This window comes from Dysidea avara, chromosome 8, assembly GCF_963678975.1.
Source record: "Dysidea avara chromosome 8, odDysAvar1.4, whole genome shotgun sequence".
In the NCBI taxonomy this organism is placed as follows: Eukaryota; Metazoa; Porifera; class Demospongiae; order Dictyoceratida; family Dysideidae; genus Dysidea; species Dysidea avara.
The window spans coordinates 32,607,235-32,633,311 of record NC_089279.1 but is presented as its reverse complement, the minus strand read 5'-3'; the positions used below and the strand labels follow the sequence as shown (position 1 = coordinate 32,633,311).

Genomic DNA, 26,077 nt, shown 5'->3' with positions numbered 1-26,077 from the left:
ATTTTTCTGAAAGGTTGGCAGCATCTTTACGAGTCCCATCTCCAATACTTCCAGTAGAGCAGCCAGAGGAGGAGCTACTCTGCAACACTGTTATTGCTCTGCCTAAGATCACCAGGTGGGTGGGGCTCATATTTACATGACTGTCTGCAAAAAACCACCCTACAAACGAGGCTTTAACAATTCTCAATCATCATACATGTACATATTTGTTTTGAATACTAGTGACAGCTTTAAGGTGACCAAGTATCATTGCTGGCATAATTCTGGTAGAACTATTATACGTACACAGGGCCTGAAATTATATGCTTTGCATATGATCTGACAAATCATGATATGTGGTCAGATATACTCAATAGTACTGTACAAAAATTTCCTTAAAGTGTTCAGACATTATCCAGAAATGGTCAGAAAATGGCAGATGTCTGACTATAATTTCTGGATACAGCTCTGGTTTTTTGCAGAAATACAAGTAGTGTAGTGTAGCTATATTACTATGTGTGTATGTATGTACTCAGACATCGTTGTTTGGCACGGTTGGGAGAAACCCACCACAGCAAATGCCACCCTCAAAGAGAAACCTCACTAGCACTCGGTGAGACAAACAAACACAATGAAATCTCATACTGCGTGCATTGATGCCTTTTATACAGTTAAACAGTTACCACGGTTACAGAGGCCGGGATGTTCATGCCCCGATGGATGGAGACACTTTACCCACCAGGTAACACTGGCTACTAAAACACAACTCCTTGATCCGTTCAATGAGGAAGGAGAAGAAACAAAATCATCACCACAAGTTCCTGTATTTGGTCTAACCAAATATTTTATACCAGAAAACTCGTATGTAAAACCCATGAGATAAATGAATAACATTCACACAAAATAATATTTTACACACAATATTTATGTTTTACAATTACAAAAAGAGTAAGAATTACAGTAGTTGATGTTGGAGCTGATCATGACCTCAATTCTGTCAATCTACAAGTAGGGAACAAGATGTATATAATAGCAAATTCATTCCTACAACTGGTGTATGAAGAGAGGTACAGTGGAACCTCTCTTAACAAAAAAAAAACACCAATTATAAGGACACAATAGAAAAAAACCTCCATAATAAGGACAAAATTTTGGTCCCAACCGGTCCGGCTAATACATTTTTTTTACGTCTGAAAGAGGAAAACCTCTGTGTTACAGCAAAAAGTGGCCAAAAATTCTGGGTCCCAAAATGTCCATAATAGAGAAGTTCCACTGTATGTATGTATGGTAATAGTAAATGTAGTTGAGGCAGTGTCCAAAGGTTGCAAACAAAATGGTCTTGTCCAATTGGCTTCACTATATTGTGACTGCAGGCAAAGTGATGACCAATATACAAGGCCAATCTATTATTTTACAGTCAACAGCAGCCAACATTTTTCTTCACAGTGATCAACTTGTGATTGACAATGCAAATACATGTTATGTAAGAGTCAAGCAATAGTTTGAGTCAAAAGTCAACAGTCAAAACAACACAACCTTTTGATCAAGGTAATGGTCATACTTGGTGTAATACACTGAACTTTGTTTTTTTTCTCTTGCAAACGTCATTCAGAATTGGTATCTCATTACGGACCTAATAAGGAGTCAGATTAACTTCTGACTCCAAGAAATGTAGTCTAGGCATGCACTACAACAGTTGGGAACAGAAACTTCCTCTGCATTCAACCAACAAATTGACTTCTACAAGTTAAAGGCTTTAGTTCAAGACACTTATGTGCATACACGAGTAAAATAGCTGATATACCTCAAATGCAGAGTACTAGCTTTCACACTATAATGTACAAGATACGTATGTAGATTACCTTTTAGACAGTTCATCTTCTTGTCGTGATGTGAGGGATGGTACGGTGGCCTGGTTTTGTGGTACAGTACTACCAACTTTAGCAGTGGACAACTGGTCCAGTACATCCATACCACTCTCATCTGCTACTTGTTTTATCAATGACTCCACTTGGTCTTGTGGAGTGGACAGGGTGGTAGCGTTACCCATAGCACCCTCCATAACCTGTAGGGAATAGTTTACTAACTATATGAATGCATAGTAGGGAGTTAGTGATTTGATTTATTGTTGCAAAGCACAAAAAATATATATACAAAAAAACAAAAAGTACTTTAGTTAATAATAATAATAACTTCACAACAGAGGACACGTAGCTACAAATTTAATACTCATAATTACTTAGCTACGTATATAGATTTGGCATAATTAACAAAGATAGGACAAGTCAATAATGTACTAGGAAATGATGCTGTTGAATGGATTGAATTCCAATGAGAAGAGGCACTACAGTGAAAATATTTCCTAGTTCTGGAGAGTATACAATTACAAGTATTCACAAAATAATCACCACAGCGTGTGTTGTATGAGTGCTGACGACCAGACAATTGGAGGATCTAATTGTTTCAGTTGATGCTGAAACCCTCAGTCAGTGGTGACTTGATCACAGAAAACTTGTAATCTTGATAATTTGAGCCACATAGCCCAGGATTGTGATTTCTGTCTGCATGCAAGTGAAGTCAACACAATTCACTTATAATTACCCAACTTTCTGTAATTATATGAATCTTAGACAAAGAACTCTATACTATAATGTCTATAAATCTTAAGGTCCGGCCCTGATAATACAATGTTACCAAGACAACCTTTTTTACATTTTCATCAAAATTAGGTTCTAAAGTAGATAGCTGGGGTTCCCAGGCCTTTATACACTTGTATACAGGTACCCTGTACATCATACTGACCATATTATAGCATATATGCAACATGGACATGTTTGCATACAGACAAGGCAAAGCCATATGCATGCAAAACATAGCTATTGCCGCCCAGTGAACCAGCACTGGGATGCCTGTGCACCATTCAGGCACTTGAGCCTTGTGCAGGCAAATCCTCCTGGGGCAGGGCTAGTAGCCCGCAGGAGGTCTCATGGAGAGAGGTCACGGAACCTAAATTTCCACAATGACCCCAACACCACTAAGCGAGACAAGGACAGTTGGGCATTTGCTTCCCCAGTTTACACCAGGTACCTATTGATGTACAGCTGGGTGGGCTGCTTCCCCAGTTGACACCAGGACACCAGGTCCCCATTTAAACAGCTGGGTAGACTGGAGCAATGTGTGTAAAGCTTCTTGCTCAAGGAAACAACAACAACACTAAAGTGGCTCAACAGGGAATCGAACCTGGGACCTTTCAATTACCAGGAAGATGCAGATGCCCTAACCACTTGGCTATGCTGCCTCACCTGCATACACGTGAGTGTGTGCATACACACACACACACACACACATGCACACACTAACTCACCAACACACACGGTGATACACTACATACAGTACACATTGTACTCACCTGACTATGCACATCAAGATCTTCAAACTGACTCTCAAACTTTTCCATCACAGCTGTAATCTACAGTACAAGAGGATCACATGATGTCATGTGATTATGACATAAGTGGTTTCACCTTCTCCAGGTCCATACTCTGCATCACCTGATCCAGCCCCTGTACCACTCCACCCAGGTTCTTAGTCAACTACACAGACAGTAGAAATCACGTCACCAACAATGATACAAGCAGAAATGTAACCAAGTCACAGATGATGTAATACAGGAAATGCGAATAATTATATCTCATACAAATGCTGCATATAGAAAGATTATTATATGGAGAGTTTTTACTACACAATTTCCTTTAATGCTCCTATTTGAGGTGCAGATTCTGATATAACAAGCCAAAATTGTCTTGAACTTTCTAAGGTGGGTTAAAATTAGTGCATACTGTATTTCAAATTAGATACAAAATAAGGATCATTTCTTTGATTTCTGTAAACTTGTTACATGGTTTCGTAAGCTTTCATCTTTGATGTTTCATCTTTAGAAATGACCTAGCGGTCACTGATTACCTATAGCCCTCACTCTCATTAGTACGGCTGCTTTATTATTATTGTAAGGCCATACGCATGTACAATCACATTGAACAAGGTCTTATTTGTGAGATTTTACAGCATAGCAAGGTTAGTTGTAACAGGTTGGAAGTCACTTACAGTCTTCATGGTCATGGCTGTTTGTACTCGGTTTGCCACTGCGTCCACACGTGATGCTAGTCTCAAATAATTCAGTCCTTCATTTTTCTTACGAATTGCATTCTCGGCATAGATCCTAGCTCCTTCAACGTTACCTTTTTCCATAGCCTACAGTGGTTGTAGTCAGACAAGACGTGAAGATAATTCAATTACCCTCTTTATTTTGGTTCTCTGGGCACTTTCTTCTTTCTCACATTTCTTGGCAGATCGTTCCAATTGTTTGGTAGTGAACTGAGCAAAACACGCGCAATAAATTAATATCTGATGTATTTTTGGGTACTTACTTTTAGAGTAAATAGCGTATCTACCGGTGAGGGACACATGAAATAAAAACAGCACATTACGTCATTGTAAAGAGTACACTCGCTTATAGATTTAAACGTAACACACGCTAAATTATACCTTCAATGTTGGGCGATTTGGATCCAAAGAGAGGCATGTTTTCTTTGCTAGAGAAACGCTAACTCCGAGATGACAACACAATATGAACTAATTGTAATCGATTACGGGTTTGGATTTTGTTGTCACGTGCAATCACGTGATACGCAAACGTGGTCGAAGGAGGGCGCCATGTACCTCTATCTCCTCACCTTACAGCGACCAACCTGCATAGTACAGGCCATCCATGGCAACTTCTCGGGGACCAAGCAACAAGAAATTATTGTAGGACGCGGAAGAATCTTGGAACTACTTCGACCAGATCCTAACACTGGTAAAGTACACACACTGCTTTCTGTGGATGTATTCGGTGAAATTCGCTCGTTGATACCTTTTAAACTAACCGGTGGAGCTAAAGGTATGTTATAAAATGATGTGCTTTAAATGGAGTGCGTATTTAAACACGTGCTTTAGATTATATTGTTGTTGGAAGCGACTCGGGCCGTATTGTAATATTAGAATATAACGTGGCGAAGAATGCGTTTGAAAGAGTCCACCAGGAGACATTTGGAAAGAGTGGTTGTCGACGCATAGTTCCTGGCCAGTATCTAGCAGTTGATCCTAAGGGCAGGGCAGTCATGATAGGTTAGTTTGTATGTAAATAACTGTTAATGCTAGTGAGTAGTGTATACTAGTGTTGCCCCAGACCATAGGGGTCTGGTATCATGGAATAGAAATACTTGACTAATATTTTCATGGTGCCAGCAGGTGGTAGTGTTGGTTAGGTACGTATAACCAAGACTATTCATTTTTAATGCTGTGTGAACATGGAATCATAGTGGGCACTTTTCAGTAAATGGTTGTTGGAGTATGTGTTCAGCAATGAGTATGAGAAGCATCCTGCAGTTAATTCAACCTGTAAAAAATACAGATGATTTCAAAATGTAGGGAAGTGACCACGTGCTACTTGACATTTTGAGCTGTCATGCAAAAGGAGGGCAAAGGTAAGTCCATGATGTGTGTATCGATACTGCGGCATGCCAAAAGGTACTTACCAGGCTGAAACAACACCTCACGAGCATACTGACAAACTAGCCAACTATCCACTGCATTTAGAAAAGTGTAACTGCATCTGTTTTATGCATTAGTAGCCAACCACTAGTATTCACAATACCCTAACTGCTGAAGGGAAATTCGGTGTGTGTGTGTGTGCATGTGTGTGTGTGTGTGTGTGTGTGTGTGTGTGTGTGTGTGTGTGTGTGTGTGTGTGTGTGTGTGTGTGTGTGTGTGTGTGTGTGTGTGTGTGTGTGTGTGTGTGTGTGTGTGTGTGTGTGTGTGTGTGTGTGTGTGTGTGTGTGTGTGTGTGTGTGTGTAGAATATGTATATCATACAGATAATGTTTATATTACACTTTGATTATACCCATGTTGCATTGCTACTGATGTAGGTGCTGTGGAAAAACAGAAGTTGGTGTACATCCTGAATCGTGATGCTAGCGCTCGCCTCACCATATCTTCACCACTGGAAGCTCATAAGAGTCACACCTTGGTCTACCATATTGTTGGTATGGATGTTGGATTTGAGAACCCAATGTTTGCCTGTCTGGAATTGGACTATGAGGTGTGTGCGTGCGTGTGTATGTACTTGTTTTAGTATATAGTGTGGAAGAAATAAAAGCTGAAGTCAACTGGTATAGAATATCTGTGTCTGCACAGTGTAAACATAATCATTGAGAATTTTCACCAGGGTTCTTTAGCCATAACGTGATGCTTATTACACTGCTGGCTTTGTGGGGAGTAAAGTAGTTCTTATTAATTATTGTGTTTTCTGGAGTTTCTAGTACTAGAGGCGATCACAAAGGCTCACATATATTATGAATGGCTGCTACTGTAAATTTTGTGTTTAAAATGACAATGATAACTTATACCTTGAAAAACAAAACCCACTACCATTTAATACATGTGAGACTAGTTAATTGTGCAAGAAAATTGGACAAATTACTTAATATTACGCAGTATTATGTATTTTTGGAAACATCACAACTCTTGTAGTGGTGGTTCTTTAAAATAAGCTGCGTTCTAAAGTGGAATGTTGATTGACTGATCAACATGCGGTTTGCTACGTTCTTTAAACTATTTTAACAGGTAACGTGGTGGATCTGAAAATGTACACATAAATTATGTGAATTGTGTGAACCAAGCCAAATAACGAAGTTTGCTTTTATGAATTGTATTAAAATTTATTTTGCTGGTATAATATGATTGAACATCCTCATTAGTGTGAAGTTTTGTTTAGATGTGTAATATCTAACCACCACTTTAAATTGCAAAATGAAAACTTATCAAGCTAATGTACACTTTCAGTTTTAGTGATACATCTACTTTAATACTAATATGTCACTATTTATAGGAGGCTGATAATGATCACACTGGTGAAGCAGCTCAGATAGTTCAACAGATGCTCACATTTTATGAACTTGATCTTGGTCTCAATCATGTTGTACGTAAATACAATGAACCAATGGAGGACCAGGCTAACCTGTTAATAGCTGGTATGTCGTGTGTAGTGTATATGTAATATTGTATGCATCTGTGTATTTGTGGTATACAGTAGTTATAGTACACTGCCTTCTGCAAGGTACTAGTCCTGTCCTCCAGGAGGATGTCTTGTAGCACTTGAGTATGGGCATGACCTTGTATATGGCAGCCAAAGGCTTCTTTTGTGTTTTTGTGTGTGGATATGAGTACACATGTGAGGTTTACACATGGTACAATTCCCTTACAGTTCCTGGAGGTAGTGATGGACCCAGTGGTGTGTTGGTTTGCTGTGAGAACTACATCATCTACAAGAACTTTGGTGACCAGACAGACATTCGCTGCCCAATCCCTCGTCGCCGGGTAAGTATCACAATCTGGTGTTGTACTCTTTGCCTTGTTTTCCTGCAATATTATTAACTGTACTACATGTATAAAGATGTGTACCTTTAAAACCATGATGATTATCACATGTACACACTGTGTTGTTACAGAATGATTTGGACAATGCTGATACCAGTATGTTGATAGTGTGCTGTGCTACACACAAGACTAAGGTGAGTGGGACCAGCAGCAGCAGCAGCAGCAGCAGCAGCAGCAGCAGCAGCAGCAGCAGCAGCAGCAGCAGCAGCAGCAGCAGCAGCAGCAGCAGCAGCAGCAGCAGCAGCAGCAGCAGCAGCAGCAGCAGCAGCAGCAGCAGCAGCAGCAGCAGCAGCAGCAGCAGCAAACAATTATAATTACATCTCTTCCATTACAGTCAATGTTCTTCTTTCTGATCCAATCTGAACAAGGTGACATCTTCAAAGTTACTCTGGAGACTGAAGATGATCTGGTTTGTTGTTATAGTTGTTGTCATAGTGTTCACATCACTCCTGTTGTTGTAGGTTACAGAGATGAGGATTAAGTATTTTGATACAGTGCCATTGTGTTCATCAATTAACGTACTCAAATCTGGTTTCTTGTTCTGTGCATCGGAGTTTGGCAACCAGTAAGTGAAATTAGTTTATTTTGTCTGTAGTGTAGTGTAGTGTGTTGTATGCATGTGCCCTTTATATGCATGCCTTGAAAGGCCATTGTGAAGTGTTATTACAAAAGTATCATTTAAGATGTGTAAAGTTGTGCAACTAACTAGAACCTGTAATTAACTAACATACGGTGCATGCAGTGTATAGATAGTATTGTGCTCTTCAATACACTTTACATTTATCTCATTCTAGCAACTTCTACCAGATTGCCCACCTTGGTGATGATGATGGAGAGCCAGAGTTCTCCAGTAACATACAACTTGAGGAAGGAGAGACATTCTTCTTTGCTCCTCGACCACTGAAGAACCTCGTGGTGGTGGATGAGCTGGAGAGCCTGTCTCCTATTATGACCTCCAAGGTGAGCTTATAATTGGCTGATATGTGGTCTTGATGTAAGTCGCATGTGTTATTTCAGATTGCTGATTTAGCCAGTGAGGATACACCTCAGGTGTATGCTCTGTGTGGGCGTGGTCCTCGGTCATCACTAAGGGTGTTGCGTCATGGATTAGAAGTGACAGAAATGGCTGTGTCCGAGTTACCTGGCAACCCCAATGCTGTGTGGACAGTAAAAATGAGTGCAACTGGTAAGAAAACTGTCCATTTTATTGATTATATTTGCCTATAGCACTGCTTGCTACAAGGCTTGCACTGCTTGTATAGTAGGGACCACAAAGGTTTAGGTGTGGCCCATGAAAAAACGTTACTCAAAAATCAGCCTCTTTTTTCCCTGATGACTGATGATGAAGCAGTATTGGTTAGGTAAAACTAAGCCTAAACAACAGATTGACTTGAAATGCTTTCAACAAGTTGCTATGAAATTTTTAAAGAAAAATCATTGAATGGAATTTTTCTAGTGACTGACAGACTGAGTAACTGACTGATGCCTTCGGACAAGCGTAATTCAATAATGGCTACTTGATTTTTTCAATGTTCAACATTGCTTCAGCCAGGCATGTGCTTTTGGCATCCGCGGTACGTACAATGCATTCTTCATGGACTTACCGATGTCCTCCTTTGTGTCCCATTAATCTTCGCTGATAGCGAAAGGTATTGATTTGGTGGTAGCGCGTGATGGCTTCCCTTCGTAACGGAAACATTTTGTGTTTTTCACAGTGGCTACTTTGATTGCAGAGGTGCTTTTTGAACAGTTCTTGATTCGCAATGCTATGTACCAGGTTGAACATAGCTGACAATGAAGCATAATGGATACTTCACTTTTCAGACGATAATTGATAGCTGTGGTGTGTGGGAAGTGTTATATCCCTACTGTGCATTTCCATTATGGCATCTTGGGCACAGTAGGGATATAATGATTTAACCCTTAAAGCCACATAATTCAAAAAACTGGATTTTAACTTAATAAATACACATACCTTGCACAAAGCGCTATAACTTTTGACGCGTCTATCCTACAATGTACATCATTCTACATGTGATGTAACAAGGATTAAAATGATACCTAGGGTTTTACCCAAAAAATGGTGAGGCCAAAACTAGCTGTAAGGAAACACGCAAACCCTTTAATACCTTTATAAAATGGTTGATAACTCGGTAGTTGCTCCTATCACGTTGCAACAACTTCCATTTGAGTTGCTGTTAAATTTGCTATCAAGCCATATTTGACTCGTGAGTAAACCCACAATCGAAATTAAACATGTGGCAAGAATTTTGAAACACGGAGACGTGCCTCGTTGCTGTTCATCACTTCATAACAAGTAAGCCACTGTAGTTACAGTGTTCATTTTTCCTTCTCCAAGTATCCCAGTGAACAGACTTTTTAATGGATGTTTATTTGTAAGCTGAGTTACCCACCTAGTGTCGCCATGCGTGCCTGTATTGTGTAATCATGCATTCCCCAAAAGTTCTCTGTGGGTTTAAGGGTTAATATCTTGCACTACTCCAGCTTATTTCAGTACTTTTTATCGATGTGCTGTGGTCTCTACTCTAGTTGAAAATTCCCAAATTTTTGTTAACTTGTTAATATACTGTAAATCAGGAAAAAATCGACATAGAAAATGTTTGTCTATTAAAATTTCGATGTGACAAATTTTTGTCTCTAGTATAATTGATGAAATTTTTTGACGGAGTACTTTTTAGCGTTAATATTTGTATGCACAAATTATCCGTATAGTTAATATATCTCGTTAAAATTTTTGTCAATATAGCCAGTGACAAAAAATTTTTGATGGCAATAATTTCCTGATTGAACAAGTACACATGTAAGTATACAGAGAATCTACTGTTATCCGAATGCTGCTGGTCCCTGGAGCTTCACTAGTTCAGATAAATGAATTTGTTAATAAAAATAAAGCCTGTTGATTTAATTCACAGTGGCAAAATACAACAATCACTATAATATTCAAGGTGTTTGGATACCGTATTTCCTCGCATAAAAGCTGCATTCGATTAAACATCTGTCTTGATTATAAGCTGGGGGTTTCCAACACCTTTGAAAAATAAATGCCTTGTCTCAAATAGAGGCCTGGGCTATTACTTGAGTCTACTGTTAATGGCTTTAAGCGTTTCCCTTGTCACTGCTACTTCTTCATACTTGGAGTTTAGAGCCTTCTAAGGGATGGAGGTACTATGAGTAATCACGTGAGTAGTCCGAATGAGTTCAAGTGCATGCAGATATTTGTGATACAAGTATTTTCCAATCGTTTTTCACTTGTTTATATAGTCAACACAGTGTCGCTGTTTTCTATGCTTACCAATTGCATTCTATCACCACCCATATTTGATTAAACGCCAGGTGTCAGTAGGACCAATCCAAAATAAACGCCCGGTCTCAAAATAAAGGCCCTATTCGTTTACAGGCCAGGTCAAAAATGCTGAGAAGAAAACAAAAAAGCAGGATTTTTGTACGAGGAAATACGGTGACCAACTGTATGTGTAGTATGTTACAAATACATGCATCCTTGCATTACACACACACACACACACACACACACACACACACACACACACACACACACACACACACACACACACACACACACACACACACACACACACACACACACACACACACACACACACACACACAAATACACACGTGAGTGGTATGTTAATGTAGTGGAACCTCTTTAAATGACCCTGACTAATAAGAGGTTTGGAAGTTTGCACTTCAGTTGGGATTTGGTAGTTCTTGTTCCTCTGTCAGTTAAGACGTGTCCTCCTTCATCCATTTTTTACCTAGCTTAAAGCCAGACCTGGTCCTAAAACAGGTTCCACTAGTATTACTGAGATGATGTACTGACTGGAGAGGGTGATCATACAATTGTTCACCCTCTCTTCTCTTCCCTTACAGATGGGTGATCTGATGACCTGTTGTTGGTAGGTAGTGGCTTACAACCAAGCGGTGCTTACACCAGCATGTGACTAAATAACACACAACACACATGCCCTTTGGCCAGGAAATACATGGAATTAGTGTGTGTTTTGGTGTTTTTGTTATAATCACTACAGATGAGTATGATGCCTATATTATCGTTTCCTTCACAAACGCTACTCTTGTTTTGTCAATCGGAGAAACTGTTGAAGAAATTACAAACTCAGGGTTTTTGGGTACCACACCCACTTTAGCTGCTCATCAATTAGGAGAAGAAGCCCTGCTACAAGTATGTGCATCACATGAGCTATGGTCAGTTCATGTGATTTATCACATGTAGGTATATACCCATGGTATTCGTCACATCAAAGCTGACAAGCGTGTTAATGAGTGGAAGACTCCAGGGAAGAAGTACATTACAAAATGTGCAGTTAATGAACGACAAGTAGTGATTGCTTTGTCTGGAGGAGAATTGGTCTACTTTGAAATGGACCCAGTAAGGAGCACTGATGTGTAATGTTTGTAAGATGTGCATGGCTTTTCCTGAAATGGTAACTGAATGTAGTCACTAGTGGTAGCGCCCACAGCTAAATTGTAATAAATATTTTGATATAGGATGTACACGTTGAGCTGGATCCTCAAAAACATTTAATGACTCATGGATGCAATTACACATGATCTTGAAATTTGGCTCATTTGCAGCACTGCTTGACCTACTAAAAATCTTTTTGTTCAAATGTCTGACACAATATTTATGGCCAATCAAAATTGTCGCCATAAAATTCCTTTGGGAAGCCATAAAGCAGTGTCCATTACAGCCCTTTCCCAAACTTGTAATGGGGCCAAACCATACGTGTCTGTTGTTGACACCTTTGCTGTCACCACTAATCATCTGGTTGGCTGAAATGTTAACTCTCTTGAAAAAAGAATCCACTTTTAATTTTTGGCTGTTTTTCAGGACTTGTACATACTATAGTAATTGCTTTCATTTGAATTACTTCCACACTGTTATCTTGACAGGCTGGACAACTCAATGAGTATACTGAACGTCGAGAGATGTCAGCTGAAGTTTCTTGTCTCAGTCTAGCTACAGTTCCACTAGGGGAACAAAGATCAAGGTTCCTGGCCATCGGACTGGCTGACCAAACTGTTAGAATCATCTCCCTGGATCCTACAGTGAGTAACATTGCCAACATTTAACAGTTTAAAGATTCTGTCTCCCTGAGTTTATAGACTTTAGAAACTGAGCTGATATGTAAACTTATTAAGGCCTTAATTTTGTCAATTTTCATAGTAGACATCTATTGACATATTAATTGTGGACTATTGTGTTCTACAGGACTGCCTACAGCCCCTTAGCATGCAGGCATTACCAGCCTCCCCAGAGTCACTGTGTTTGGTTGAGATGGGTCAGTCATCACCAGATAGTACAGTAGGTGCTGACCTTGTGTCAGTTGGGGGACTGTTCCTAAACATCGGACTGCAAAATGGAGTATTGTTGAGGACAGCTGTTGATAATGTCACTGGTGACCTTTCTGACACTAGGACAAGGTGAGAGTGTATGTAACTAAAAATTGGGGAAATTTTATGTTATGAAATATTAATTATTGTGTTTAAAATATTTGTGTGGATTAATTTTTGTGGGCTAGAACATTTTTAATGGAAACAACATGCATTAACAGTCCTGTTTAGTTGACAACCTAAGTTAAGGTTATGGTATATTTTAAATACCAAAGCAGGGATAAATAATTTCAACAGCTGTGTTGTGGTAGCACTTGCTGCAGAATGACAACTGTTTGGTGTGTGGTCCATGATGGAGCGATGTTTTACAAAAACGCAGTACCAAAAACCAGACTTAAAAAAAGCAAAGTCGTGAGTCAAGCTGAAATTGTCAGGGTGGTAATGTAAACTACTAATTGTCCCTGTTACAAAACTTTTTTTGTTACATAAGAGTCCATTCATCCGGCCGTTTTTATTTGAGTTAGATAAGTATTTGTGGTTTACATTACAGTGGAACCTGAACTCTGGTTAACAGAACTATATGGAAATGATTGTTCTATTAGAGTAGTTAGATTTTCATTATTTTTTATTGTTTGGGAAAGTACTAATACATAGTTCTAAGGTTATTTTGCACATATTTTCAGAGTTTTGGACTTTTCAGTTTAGTGTTGTACTGATATTGATATGCATTTTCTTACATTTACCAATACCGATTATTTTCCTATACCTGTAACCAACATGCTGATGTTCTGAGAACATCACCTTAGTTTATGTGTGTATGGATTTGTAATCAATGTAATTAATTGTGTGAGTGGATGATGTTTGCTACAGATTTGCTACTAACCCTTTTCATGGAAAAGGAAGCCAAGTAGTTGTAAACCAGCTAAACCAGCTTATCAAACAGTGTTTTTAGTGGGATTCCAGACCCTTTTGTGAAGAGTTATTGACTAATTGCATGGGCAGCCGATATAAATATACAGCCTGCTATAGCCTTGCAGCCATTCTTTCACAAACAAGCCTAAACAGTTGCAGCAAATAAATATTGTATCACTTACTGGTGTTCACCGCTTTTTTTTACTTTCACTTGTTCATTGTTGTCATTAATGGTTGATTGTGGGTTTTGGTTAATCGGTAAATGTGACCAGATTTTACAGAACCGATCCAAATCGCACATCAGGCAAAATCAAACTAACACCACCAGTGGATAGCTACACTATCGTACTACAAGTTTTGACCCTCAGCACTACTCAAACTACACGAGGCTGGTTTTTACACACGTCTTTTCTGGGTGGTGTGGAGTGCTCAAATGGCGGTTTCAGGCCTTGTGAAGGACCTGACTTGGCAAGAGTCAGTGGTTTACTGGTGGACAACCTTATAATGTTGGCCAGACGTGTTCTCTGTTGATTTTGCTACATATCAGCCACTAAGGAGCCAGCACAGCCCTGTAATCTGGTGTCTGGACTCCAATCGTGGTCTGCCTCCATTTTGAGGTCTATCTTTTGCCCTCCCAGCCTCCACCCCTTTGTGAGCACTCGTGATACTACTTCGCTTGTCCAACTGCTCAGATTTTCTGTCTTATTTGGCGGGAAATGTACAAGCAGCTACAAGTACTGGAAGTGGCTTGAAAGGTAATAGATTGATGCACCTTTTGTGTAAATTTCATACGTGTGCTTGCTATCCTTGGAGAGTTATGCTGGCTTCAATTCTTTAAAACCGTTTATCTCGGAACTTCTAATGTGCGATTTGGATCGTTTTTCCAAAATCCAGTCACAAATTATTTTTGCTTCGTAACTGATAATGATCCAATGCTTGTTAAATTAGCTAATATCGGCTGTTACTGATAATTCAACCAATTATCAGTGCAATACTGTTTCAGTTATCTAAATACCAGGTGGTCCCTAGGGGTTTAGATAACTACTAAGGTTTTACTTTAAATTAAAGCCCACAATTGCTTGTTGTATGTAGGTGTATAAAAGGAGATGGTGAATCTTAACAAGACACTGCATTCCATCTACTCTGGTTAACAATATTTATGATTTTTGCCAAGGTTCTAACTTAGGTAGAGGACCTTAACCCTTAAACCTGCATATTCCAGGAAACTATGTTTCAATATGCAATGTAATAACAGAGTGGATTATAACGGTCAGCCATCAGAAATTTACCAACCAATTAGCTCGAAGACCGCCCAATTACCTACTAAACCGGTCAAGGATGACCGACCACTTTCCGCTACAAAAGATTGATATACTCTAATAGAACGGTCAACAGTCAACTACTCTAATAGAGCAGTTGAAGAACTTCTAAAAATGTATGCATAAAAGTTCCAAAAGGGGGGTGGGGGGGAGTTCCCTATGTTGGGGAATCAAATCTGCACCTTTCAATGAAGTACAATCTGCACCATTCTACCACATGTTCACACATTATCTTAATGGCTTCTAAAGGGTCTTTAAATGTTCTACAGTATTATGACCATAATTGCTATTATACATGTCATATTGAATAATTTCATGTCAAATCATAGTGTTGTTATTGCAGATATATTATATGTGTGGCTTAACGATAATGCAGTGCATGGCTGCTGAAGGAGTTTGGGTGTCAAAATATTCACATCCAAGCTTTGAAAATCCAAAAATTTTCAGGGGGCATGTCTCAGATCCCCCTAGCTTGGCATGCTTATGCATGCTGCTGCTTTGCACAAGCATTGCCATACAATGTTAGATCATGTCAGATCAATTTTGACTTTGATCTGACATAATGTCAGATCAACGAAGACTAGTTATAATCCTCTCTGTTTAACAAGGATTAAAACGACTAAAAATTATTAATTTATGAATGGTGGTATTACAGCATAGCTTAGTGGGAATGCCAAAGTAGGGATTTTCCTACTGAGTTATGTTGTAATATCATCATTCATTGTTTGTTTCACTACTTTTCATCACTTGGTTCCCTACTTCATTTTTACATTAATAACAATTGTGCACAATCGCAAAAAGTTACATTTTCTCGCATGGGTGCCATTAATTTTTTTATCTCAAAAATATATTGTCTAGTAATCATGACTAACTTAAAATGACATAAACAGATAACCTCTATTACATTACTGGTGACTTTCATAGCTGTCAAGTTTATTGCATGTTTTGTGATTCTCAGAGTATCTACATGAATGCTCTATTAGAGTATTGGATGGCAATCCCACATATAAACTAATGGTTGGCATTAAAGTGGTTATGCTGCACAAACAGCTCTGTAGTGGTGCCACATTGTTAAGACATGTACACTTATCGTGGAACAAAAAGGCCTCATTGCAACACGATTTTCGACATAGATCATCTTTATGATCTATACTGAGTTGAACAAAACATATTTATTTCATTTGCAACAAGCAGTGCATACCAGCAAACCCAATACAATCTTTTATGGTTTTGTACCAACAAACCATATAGTCGTCTAGCAGTCTGAGGTACAATGTATGGTCTACAGTGTGATATGTCACTTTCCCAACCATGTAGTGGTATTTTAACAAGAAGGGATGGCGCTTGGATAATCCTCACACTTAAATATTAGCTGTTCTTATATATTTCTAGCCTTGTGTAATTCTTTCTACAACTTGGTACACTAATGATGAGTTGATAACATCTGATCTTGTGATGATTATTATTATCAGAGCCAATCCTCTGAAGTGTGCTAGGTAGAGAGCAATAATAATAGAATTTGTAATAAGGAATATAACGATGTTGTGAAGTGACCAACAAAGCGTACTGAAGTGAAAGCCATAAGAAAGTGGGAATAAATTAAAACCCACAATCTCGGCCACTATAACTTTCAGCAAGGAAAACCATCCAGCTACTATCTGAAGTTGGCTACTATGAACTTATGTAGCAGTAGCATTTATAGGGATCCAGGAATCATTGACCTTTTTTTAATCATCCTTCAGTATTATTATTCATTTTAACTTCTCTCAGAATGCTATTTCCTAGCTTACAACAGCTCTTTTAGCTTGGCTTCTGATCCAAACTTGTCCTATCAACACTTGCATCAGTATAATTATTCAGATACAAGCCACACTCTCTGAAAGCAGCACTTATGACTAAGCTGTGGAGTGGGTACTATCTTAGGTGGCTATTTAATGAACTACGGCTATTAACTGGTCAAATAAGGTAATTGTTAATGGTGTACATTGCCAATTCGTGGTGGTAGGACAATCCCATGTGAATTGTGACTGGATTTTAAGAAAACTGATCCAGACCACACGTTAGAAGTTTTGAATTAAATCGTTTTAAAATTTTTAAGCCATTAGAGTAAAGTTAGCATCATGATCATGAAATTTACACAAGACGTGCATCAATTTATTAACCCTTTGTTACCGAAAAGCCACTTTTCTGGTTTCTGGCTTTGAACGCATGCCTATTGAAATCTATCCATATGTAGTGCCTTCGATCATAGGGCTACAAGGCTGAAACCACCATCATTTTATTCAGGGGGCCCAGGCATTTCGAAAGGTATATTGTGTGAAGCCAAGAAAATCTGCCAGGGAAATCTACCATCCTTAAAATACACACAAGAAGTATAAACACGTGTACCGTTTATATACCTGTGGAAAAGCCATAACTTTTGTCTCGGTGCCAGTACTAAAGATTAAACAAATCCTCACATGATGGTGAGCTGTTTGGTACACGGTGTGACATCATCACACAGCAACAAGATGGTGGCTCGGTTTTTATTTTCATGAAACGAAGAAGAAACAGGCCAAGTTCCTTCGCTTCGCAGTTCGAGACAGGCCAAGTTTCTTCGCTTCGCAGTTCTGTGTGTTACTGTTAAACTTTTTAGATGCCTTAGTAGGGTAAAGAGAGATCTTTTGAATGGTACAAACTGTTTAGTGTTAATTGAAAGATGGCTTTCACACGTTTCACACGTTTCACACATAGGTCACACAAGCTGTTATTGTTTTGTCTCGCGGTTTTTTGTGGTTGTATAAAAATAATTCATATAACAAAGGATTAATTAACTTTCAGACCACTTCCAGTACTTGTAGCTGCTTGTAGAGTTTCCTGGAAAATATGATAGCGAACATATAAGCAGTTGGGACGAGTGAAGTAATATTACTAGTATTTACCAAGGGCTGTGCTGGCTCCTTAGTGGCTGATACACAACAAAAACCACATAGAAAATGTTTGTTCATCTATACACCTGTGCATCACTGATTCTTATGACGCCAGGTCCTTTACAGGGCCAGAAACCACCATTCAACCAGTGACACTACCCAGAAAAGATATCTGAGGATCAAAACCAATAGACAGGTAGTGTAGCTATCCACTGGTGGTGTTAGTTTGATTTTGCCTGATGTGCAATTGGATCGGCTTCGTAAAATCCAGCAGTAAAATAACCGAATTCCACAGATATAAAGTAACAAGGTGATCTATTACTCTGTGTATCTGTCCTAAATGGACAATTGTTTGTGGCTGTGATTTGACTACCGAAAGACGGCTAGTAGTAATAAAGACTGGCACTTGTTAAAAGCTCTTTACACATTCAAAAAAGTTTCACGACTGTAAAGGGCAAATGAAGTATGCTGTGCATTTTTATAAAGCTTTAATTTGAAGCAACCAGTTTGAACAATTTCATTGAAGTACAATGGAAACTTTCTTAGTAGCCACCTGTATAGAAAGGCCACTTCTATAAAAGGGCCAACTATAAATTCTCCAAAAGAGACATTTATACACTAATCAATGGCAGCCAAGTAGTTGTAAAACACCTAAGCAGTGTTTTAGTGGGATTCCAAACCTTTTGTGAGGGGTGATCAACTGATTGCATTGGCAGCTAATTAATACACACAGCCTACTATAGCCTTGCAACCATACTTTTCACAGACAATCAAGCCTAAACAGTTACCATATAGCCGGAAATTTTCGAGGGATGAAACTGGCACGAATTTTGCGAATGATGATAGCTTCGTGAAAATATAATCGTGAAATGTTTCAGTTTATACATATAGCTATTGCCTGCTTTCTAGACTTTCGTGAATTAAAAAACGTGAAAATCGTATTTTGCACAGTTTCGCGAAAGTTTCATCCCTCAAAAATTTCCCACTATACGGTATACAACTAATAAATGTAATACGTTAACCACTTCCACATGTTTATTACCATCTATACTGATTGACTGTGGGTTTCGTTAATCGGCTAATTATTTCTGTGGTTTGTAACCGATACTGATATTTGCGAAATTAGCTAATATCGGCTATTCAACTGATTATCAGTGTGCAACGCTGCTGCGTTACCTCTTGTGTGGTTGTGTATGTAAAGTTTGTAGTTTATAAACTAATCCATTGTGTCTATTATTGTAGATATCTGGGTACAAGAGCTGTGAAGTTGTTCAGAGTGAAAATGTTAGGATCAGAATCAGTATGTGACCTTTGTACTGGTGTAGTGTTGTGTCATCATATCCCTATAGGTGCTTGCTGTTTCTAGTCGGTCATGGCTAAGTTATACCTACCAGTCACGCTTCCATTTAACACCTCTCAGTTATGATCTACTAGAATATGCCAGTTGTTTCTCATCGGAACATTGCCCTGAGGGTGTTGTGGCTATCTCAGCTAACACTCTAAGGTGATCTATAACTTTATAATTGTCTGATGTTGTATATTCTGTGCCTTAATTATTGGTTGTTATGTGTAGTAATTATTAGTCACCGGTGATGAGATATATGCCGCCCCAGTCTGAAATATATTATGAATGACTGGCTATATTGCTCTGAGGTGCTACATTGTTCCCACTTACTGAGGAATTTTTGTGTACTAGTTTGACCAATGCAAGTGTGATCCTTAGGTTGGGATGTGGGTAGTAAAAGATGGGAGCTGTACGTAATTCTTCTGAGAAAGCTAGCTGCTTACCTTGTGCTGTGAATTATGACAAATGTTCTATTTGACATTGTTTACAGGATTCTGGCTCTTGAGAAGTTAGGAGTAGTGTTCAACCAGGTGTCCACACCATTACGGTACACACCTCGCAAGTTTGTCATCCATCCTCCCTCCTCTAAGCTGGTTGTCATAGAAACAGATCATAATGCTTTCACTGAGACCACCAAATTGCAAAGGAAAAGATTAATGGCTGAGGTGAGATTTCTAAATGATGTACAATACAGTTGTAATTCCAATGATGAGATATTTGCCGCCCCAGTCTGATATAGAACTGATGGAATGGCTCTGTATATCTGAGGATGTTGTGTGTGCATGTTTGTGTGTATGTCAATGTGTGTGTGCAGAGGCGTAGCCAAGGGGGGGCAAGGGGAGGCATCTGCCCCCCCCCATCACCGTAGTGTTTTTTTTTGAAAACCTCCGTCACAAGCTTACCAGTATTAAACTGACACGCAAATGACTAAATTATGTGCGCTACTACGCGGTATCACCAGAGGTTGCTAGTGAACGTGCACACACAACATTCAACTCGCTCGTGAATCCACCGAACGAAAATATTAGAGAGACACTTCTAGATTACTCACGTGATAGAACATTTTCGAATCTGAAGAGTGACCCGCTCTAAGGACCTCGCCGCGGCAGGAGTCGCAACTCACAAGTGAGACCAGATGACGCTACGAACCTACTGCCTACGAGGTGATAAAGTGTTAAATGTACCAAGTTTATTTTCTCGAGTCGATCACACTAGATCGATCTTTGTACGGCAGTGTAGTCTATTTTTATTACTTTATCAGTCAATCAGGCGGATCAGTCACAAGCTTACAAGTTCTGCTAGCAAGAAAGACAAGTGGGATCAGTTTCATGCAATACGTGGCATTTGATTTCGCCGAGTGAAGTGAGTGAACGTGTCATCCTGTCAGCAGTGTGCTAGGACTGCAGCAAAAGCTGTGGCTAACGTAAAGTAATTTGTATTAACACTAAAATATTAACAATACAGCTCTACCGGACTGTGGATGAATTTGTTGGAGTACAGTTGTTGCACGTGCGATGATGCTCGACGAATTATACCTCCATTGAATCATTGATACGTGATAAGCAGCTAGTTGTGTAAGCTGTAATAATACAACACCGTATGTTGGCTAGCCCACCATTGGGTCATTAGCCCTTTTTGCAATTATGAATAATTTTGAACGTTTCGTGGGGGCATGCCTGCCCCTCCATCATGTTCTGGCTAGCTACGCCCCTGTGTGTGTGTGTCTGTCTTCTTGCATGCATGCATATAGTACTGTAGTACAAATGTGTGGTTGTTGCTTTTTCCTGTATAACTGACATGTTGTTATACCTGATTATTAGGAAATGATCCAGAGTGCTGGAGAAGATGAACAAGAAGCTGCTGCTCAGATGGCACAAGAATTTCTTGCAGAAGATCTTCCAGAGTCGATGTTTGGAGCACCCAAAGCAGGAGCTGGTATGTGGGCGTCTTGTGTCAGACTGATGCATCCCACTGAAGGGAAAACCCTACAGTTAGTTGAACTAGAGCAAAACGAAGCAGCATTTAGGTATACTTTTTGAAGCTGTGGTAGTGTTGCTGATCAAGTGGTTAATTGTGTTTCTTGTAGTTTGACGGTTTGCCAGTTTGCTGCTCGTGGTGATATGGAATGGTTTGTGGTTGTTGGTACCGCAAGAGATCTCATTCTCAATCCACGTTCCTGTTCTGGTGGTTGTTTAATTGTCTACCGACTTGCTCCTGATGGTAGTATGTTTGAGCTAGTGCACATGGTGAGCCCCACCCACTTATTCTATTGCATTGTCTCAACATGACTTCAAAATTTCTATCTAGTCATGATTTCTCCCAACCTTTTTAACATCACTGAAATTTTGTAATGAGTTTATCTTTTGGTGGTCCTGCAATAGCTTCAGGATGTGCATACTTTTCACTTCACTTTAGACTCAGGAAATATTTGAGTTATATAGATGATGACATAATACGCATATTATTATCCACTACAGACTCCACTGGACAATGTTCCAACAGCTCTGGCTCCGTTTCAAGGCCGCTTGTTGGTTGGTGTAGGAAAACTACTCCGTATCTATGACATTGGCAAGAAAAAGATGTTACGAAAATGTGAAAACAAGGTGTGTGTGATGTATAACTTTTAATGACCATCATGTGATCATCCCCCACTAGCATATTCCCCACCTGATAGTGGACATCAAGACAGTTGGTCACAGGATATATGTTAGTGATGTTCAGGAGTCTGTACACTTTCTGCGTTATAGACCAGTGGAAAATCAACTGATCGTATTTGCTGATGACACCTACCAGAGGTATTGTTAAAAGGATATGGAAATTGAACTGTGTTATTTTTTATTGGGTCACTGACCCGTTCACTGCTATATCTGACATCAAGAGTATATACTCTTGCTGACATGAATTGTAGAGCTCATATTGAGCATTCTTTCTATCATGCATTTCTGAAGTTTTACATGATTCCGTCTGTATGCATGAATACATGTATGAAAGACTTTAATATCAAGTCACCAGCTAAGAATAAAATTGCTCAATAGCACTTATAATAGTCTAACACTTACCTCAGTCAATTACCTGTGCAACTTCAGGTATAGCAATTACTTGAAGTATAGGAGCTTAATGTGATCTAGTGATGTTGATATTTGCTACTCTTGATCACTTCACTGTTAAGTGATGACAATTATCACCAAGATCTCTGAAGATCACACTACAATACTCATCATTAGTATCTTGTATAGCATGATTTAAAGTGTGCTGTGTGGTCTGTCAAGAAATTCAGTGGTGAAAGTGTTATATAATACTGTATAGTGAGGAGTGCCTTTGTAAGTACAGTACTAATAGAGGGTTGGTACATAACCAAATATTGTGGTGTGTGTTACAAAATCACTTTAAAAAACTGTCGTTACTCTGATATTTGTGATATATTTTTCAATGGTCATTACCCGCTACATGTATTGTTAGAAACAAATATTGAATATTATGTTTAAGACAGACAAGTATAATATTTAGATGCTCGCCAGGTAATATATTAGGATAGCTGTGGTAGAATGTCCATGAAGCATTAATATTCAAGTTGATCAACTGTATGCCCAACCACTGAAAATGGCTATAACATTACCCTCAGAACTCACAGATGTCCAACAAGTAATGGTTGTACAAGATTATACATCTTGTGTGTAATCCCTCTGACTGCTTGTAGAAATTACAAAGAATTTTTGTACAACAGTTCAGAAACATATACTTGTATTCTAGATGGATGACAGCAAATGCTATACTAGACTTCAACACGGTAGCAACAGCTGACAAGTTCGGAAATCTTTCAGTGGTGAGCCACACCTCTTCACTGCATAAAGTGGGTGGGGCTATGTTTGTACACACCTCTACAGATCCGGTTACCACAAGACACATCAGATGAAGTAGATGAAGACCCAACTGGAACCAGAACAATATGGGATCGTGGCTGGTTGAGCGGAGCAGCACAGAAGGTGTGTATAGGGTGTGTATTATATGGAACATCATAGTAGTGATCTAATGATGTTGATATTTGCTAGTCTTGATCACTTCACTGTTAAGTGATGACAATTATCCACCAAGATCTCTGAAGATCACACTACAATATTTAAACTATAGTTAGCCTGTAGCTTATTGATGATATGTGACCCGCTGAGCAAAAACTAGCTGTTTTCAAAAAATCCTATTCTGCTATAAAAATGTATTGAAATAAACTATTACTGCTACATAAAAAATTTTACTCACGTTTCAATTGTTTTGTTATGTACTGGAACAAAGCTCAAATCAATAAAACCTATATGCCACCAATTCTCCTGTTCATTGGGAGTAAGAAGATCTTTGATTCGTATTTGTACAGTGTACGGTATGTGAGGTATAGGTGCTTATTTATGATGCAGTAGAAATAATATAGTTTGTTGTTATCGTTTAATTGTTAAAATGGCCTTCTTGTCCACTCAGAGTTGTACATGGAAAACACTATACCTTGATCGATGTGCCAGTTCATGATGGACAGACTGAGCCAAACCCTGTCTTTGTAGCTTGCTTTAGTTGTGAATTATGATTGGTTAAATAAGTGCCTGTATTTTATTTGCCATGTGTAAATAGAGTTCCTGTTCCAACTGTCTAGTGCTATAACTCCAAGACTATTCATCACAATAGGCAGAAACTTTGGCTCTCCACTCCTTTGTTACTATAGGTAACAGAGATTAATAAAACCGAATTCGAGAAATGTGAGACAACAGCCAACTTTTGCTCAGTGGGTCACATGTCAATGTTTTAACGAGAGGCTTGTTAGGTGAAAAACTATGGTTTCACTGAAGTAACATATTATATTAATAGTCCATAGTTTAATCTATAAACCATATAATGTCAACTCTATAATTATGACAGTTATGCTCACACAGGCTGATTGTATAGCTACAATACATGTTGGGGAGATAATTAACTCACTGGAGAAAGCTACCCTGATCCCAGGTGGTTCAGAAGCTATTGTCTACACCACATTATCAGGAACTGTTGGAATGTTAGCACCTTTCTCATCTCGTGAGGTGTGTGGTTGTGATCACATGATTATTAGCCACTCCCACTTGTTTCCTTCTACAGGATATTGACTTCTTGCAACACCTTCAGATGCATATGAGGGCGGAGCTGCCAGCTTTGGGTGGCAGAGATCACCTAGCCTATCGATCATATTACTATCCCATTAAGGTAGTGTAGTAATTTGAGTGTGGGTACAATAATAGACAGTGCCGCCGACGTGGGGGGCAACTGGCCATTTTGCCCTGGGCCCCACTCTGTAGACTATAAGAAGCCTCAGTATAAGAGATACCATCCAAGCTCAAAAGAGATCCATAGCAATGTGGCAGCAAACCATTACTTGTAATAATCTTATAAGGTGCCTACGTAAGATCAAGATACCGTAGGCGGGGAAAGTTACGAGTGGGAAAAGTTTCACGATTGCAGTAGTTATCGTGAAACTTTTACGCCGGTTAGCTTCTACATGCTTGTATTTTATACAGTACTAAATTAGTATGAAAATCAGCATCGCGAAACTTTTACGCCGGCATACAGAGTAGAGTGCAATTTGCAAAACTTTTCCCACCTACGGTACTCAGTCACCCTATTACAGCAGTCAGGCAAACATTCAGTTATAGTAACTGTTAAAAATCAGTCTGGCATAGAGTACAATAATTTCCTAGGTGGTATGTATTTAACAGAAAGCTTGCTATAAAATTCGAACTTGAGATGCTCTAATACAGCAATCACCCTAATACAACAATCCAATAAATTTTTATTATGCTGTGATAAATTATTAAAATCACTCTCAGAGAGTCTAATTTTCAAAAATGTCCTGAGGGCATGCCCCCAGACCCCCTAAGTTGGCATGCTTTGCATGCTAAAACTGTAAATAAGCTTACCAGTTAGTAGCTTGTAGTCTAGTAGCTAGTTAGCTAAGCTTGTTCTTGTAAAATTGTTCTCGTATTCAAGTCAATTTTCCGGGGGGGATGCCACCCAACTTTGTTTGCATGTTAGAGCTATTAATAAGCTTATCAGTTAGTAGTTTACTTTTAGTTGTAGTCAGCTAAGTTTGTTCTTGTAATGTCCTTTTGTCTGTTTATCTATTATTTTATAGAGGGCTTCACGCCCCCTAACTCCTCTCATTGGCCCTTCTAATAGAACAATGAAACTTATCTACAAATACTCTAATAGAACAGTCAGATTTACCATCCTGAGCCTATTTGTAAAAGTTCAAGACAATAGTCTTGTTAAAATGTTCATGTTCTGCTTTGTGAGTCAGAGAACTCCACTGTACCTGGATATTGTCTAAGGTTACTATAGTGATTGTGGTTTATAGAATGTGATAGATGGAGACTTGTGTGAGCAGTACAATTCACTGGAGCCAGCCAAAAGGAGAAGTATTGCTGACGAGTTAGACAGGACACCTAGTGAAGTTAGTACACTGGTACAACTGTACTAGTCAGCATATTTCATATCGTCATACTTGTTAAATAACTTTGTTTTGTAGGTGGCAAAGAAATTAGAAGATTTAAGGACTAGATGTGCCTTTTAACATGATTAAACTTACTACACACACACACACACACACACACACACACACACACACACACACACACACACACACACACACACACACACACACACATAGATGTATATTATATCTATCTTTCTTATTAACAAGTTATTAACCAATTTCTGTATCAAAATGTAAAT

At 38.9% G+C, this 26,077-nt stretch overlaps 3 protein-coding genes and 3 non-coding genes across 6 annotated transcripts in view; 5 read left to right on the top strand and 1 right to left on the bottom strand.

Annotated features, from left to right (window-relative positions):
- The window catches only part of LOC136264166 (WD repeat-containing protein 97-like), a 22,161-nt gene extending 21,219 nt beyond the window's left edge, over positions 1–942 (top strand). Inside the window, exons 30-32 of the mRNA XM_066058874.1 lie at positions 14–115; positions 516–592; positions 651–942. Of these exons, the coding sequence (XP_065914946.1) occupies positions 14–115; positions 516–592; positions 651–862 (391 nt within the window). The 3' untranslated portion in view covers positions 863–942. The remainder of the gene's footprint in view (positions 1–13; positions 116–515; positions 593–650) is intronic.
- On the bottom strand, positions 839–4,656 carry LOC136264168 (charged multivesicular body protein 1a-like). Its single transcript, XM_066058876.1, has 8 exons — positions 4,525–4,656; positions 4,407–4,426; positions 4,276–4,353; positions 4,084–4,230; positions 3,504–3,572; positions 3,389–3,448; positions 1,842–2,044; positions 839–981 (listed from the first exon to the last, which is right to left on the bottom strand). The coding sequence occupies exons 1-8, from the start codon at positions 4,559–4,561 to the stop codon at positions 960–962; spliced, it is 636 nt and encodes a 211-aa protein (XP_065914948.1). The 5' UTR covers positions 4,562–4,656; the 3' UTR covers positions 839–959.
- On the top strand, positions 4,644–26,077 carry LOC136264167 (splicing factor 3B subunit 3-like). Its single transcript, XM_066058875.1, has 27 exons — positions 4,644–4,918; positions 4,975–5,145; positions 5,948–6,120; positions 6,910–7,051; positions 7,285–7,397; positions 7,529–7,591; positions 7,792–7,866; positions 7,919–8,022; positions 8,252–8,417; positions 8,475–8,643; positions 11,528–11,679; positions 11,731–11,886; positions 12,411–12,566; positions 12,730–12,941; positions 19,234–19,291; positions 19,341–19,495; positions 19,827–20,001; positions 21,157–21,362; positions 21,423–21,582; positions 21,814–21,939; positions 21,992–22,131; positions 23,087–23,159; positions 23,221–23,319; positions 24,250–24,393; positions 24,449–24,553; positions 25,701–25,796; positions 25,872–26,077. The coding sequence occupies exons 1-27, from the start codon at positions 4,693–4,695 to the stop codon at positions 25,914–25,916; spliced, it is 3,660 nt and encodes a 1,219-aa protein (XP_065914947.1). The 5' UTR covers positions 4,644–4,692; the 3' UTR covers positions 25,917–26,077.
- LOC136265280 (small nucleolar RNA SNORD31) lies at positions 19,574–19,649 on the top strand. The gene has a single exon (XR_010705474.1). It is a non-coding gene; the product is annotated as a small nucleolar RNA SNORD31 (small nucleolar RNA).
- LOC136265272 (small nucleolar RNA SNORD24) lies at positions 22,459–22,537 on the top strand. The gene has a single exon (XR_010705466.1). It is a non-coding gene; the product is annotated as a small nucleolar RNA SNORD24 (small nucleolar RNA).
- Positions 23,361–23,440, top strand: LOC136265273 (small nucleolar RNA SNORD24). The gene has a single exon (XR_010705467.1). It is a non-coding gene; the product is annotated as a small nucleolar RNA SNORD24 (small nucleolar RNA).

Bases quoted from the DNA above. Each gene is read 5' to 3' on its own strand.
- LOC136264168 (XM_066058876.1), bottom strand. From the start codon at position 4,561: ATGCCTCTCTTTGGATCCAAATCGCCCAACATTGAAG. The intron at 4,231-4,275 runs GTAATTGAATTA...CAACCACTGTAG, and splicing joins AGAGAACCAAAATAAAGAGG to GCTATGGAAAAAGGTAACGT. The intron at 3,573-4,083 runs GTAAGTGACTTC...CTGTCTGTGTAG, and splicing joins CAGCCATGACCATGAAGACT to TTGACTAAGAACCTGGGTGG.
- LOC136264167 (XM_066058875.1), top strand. From the start codon at position 4,693: ATGTACCTCTATCTCCTCACCTTACAGCGACCAACCTGCATAGTACAG. The intron at 12,567-12,729 runs GTGAGTAACATT...TGTGTTCTACAG, and splicing joins TCATCTCCCTGGATCCTACA to GACTGCCTACAGCCCCTTAG. The intron at 24,554-25,700 runs GTAGTGTAGTAA...TGTGGTTTATAG, and splicing joins CATATTACTATCCCATTAAG to AATGTGATAGATGGAGACTT.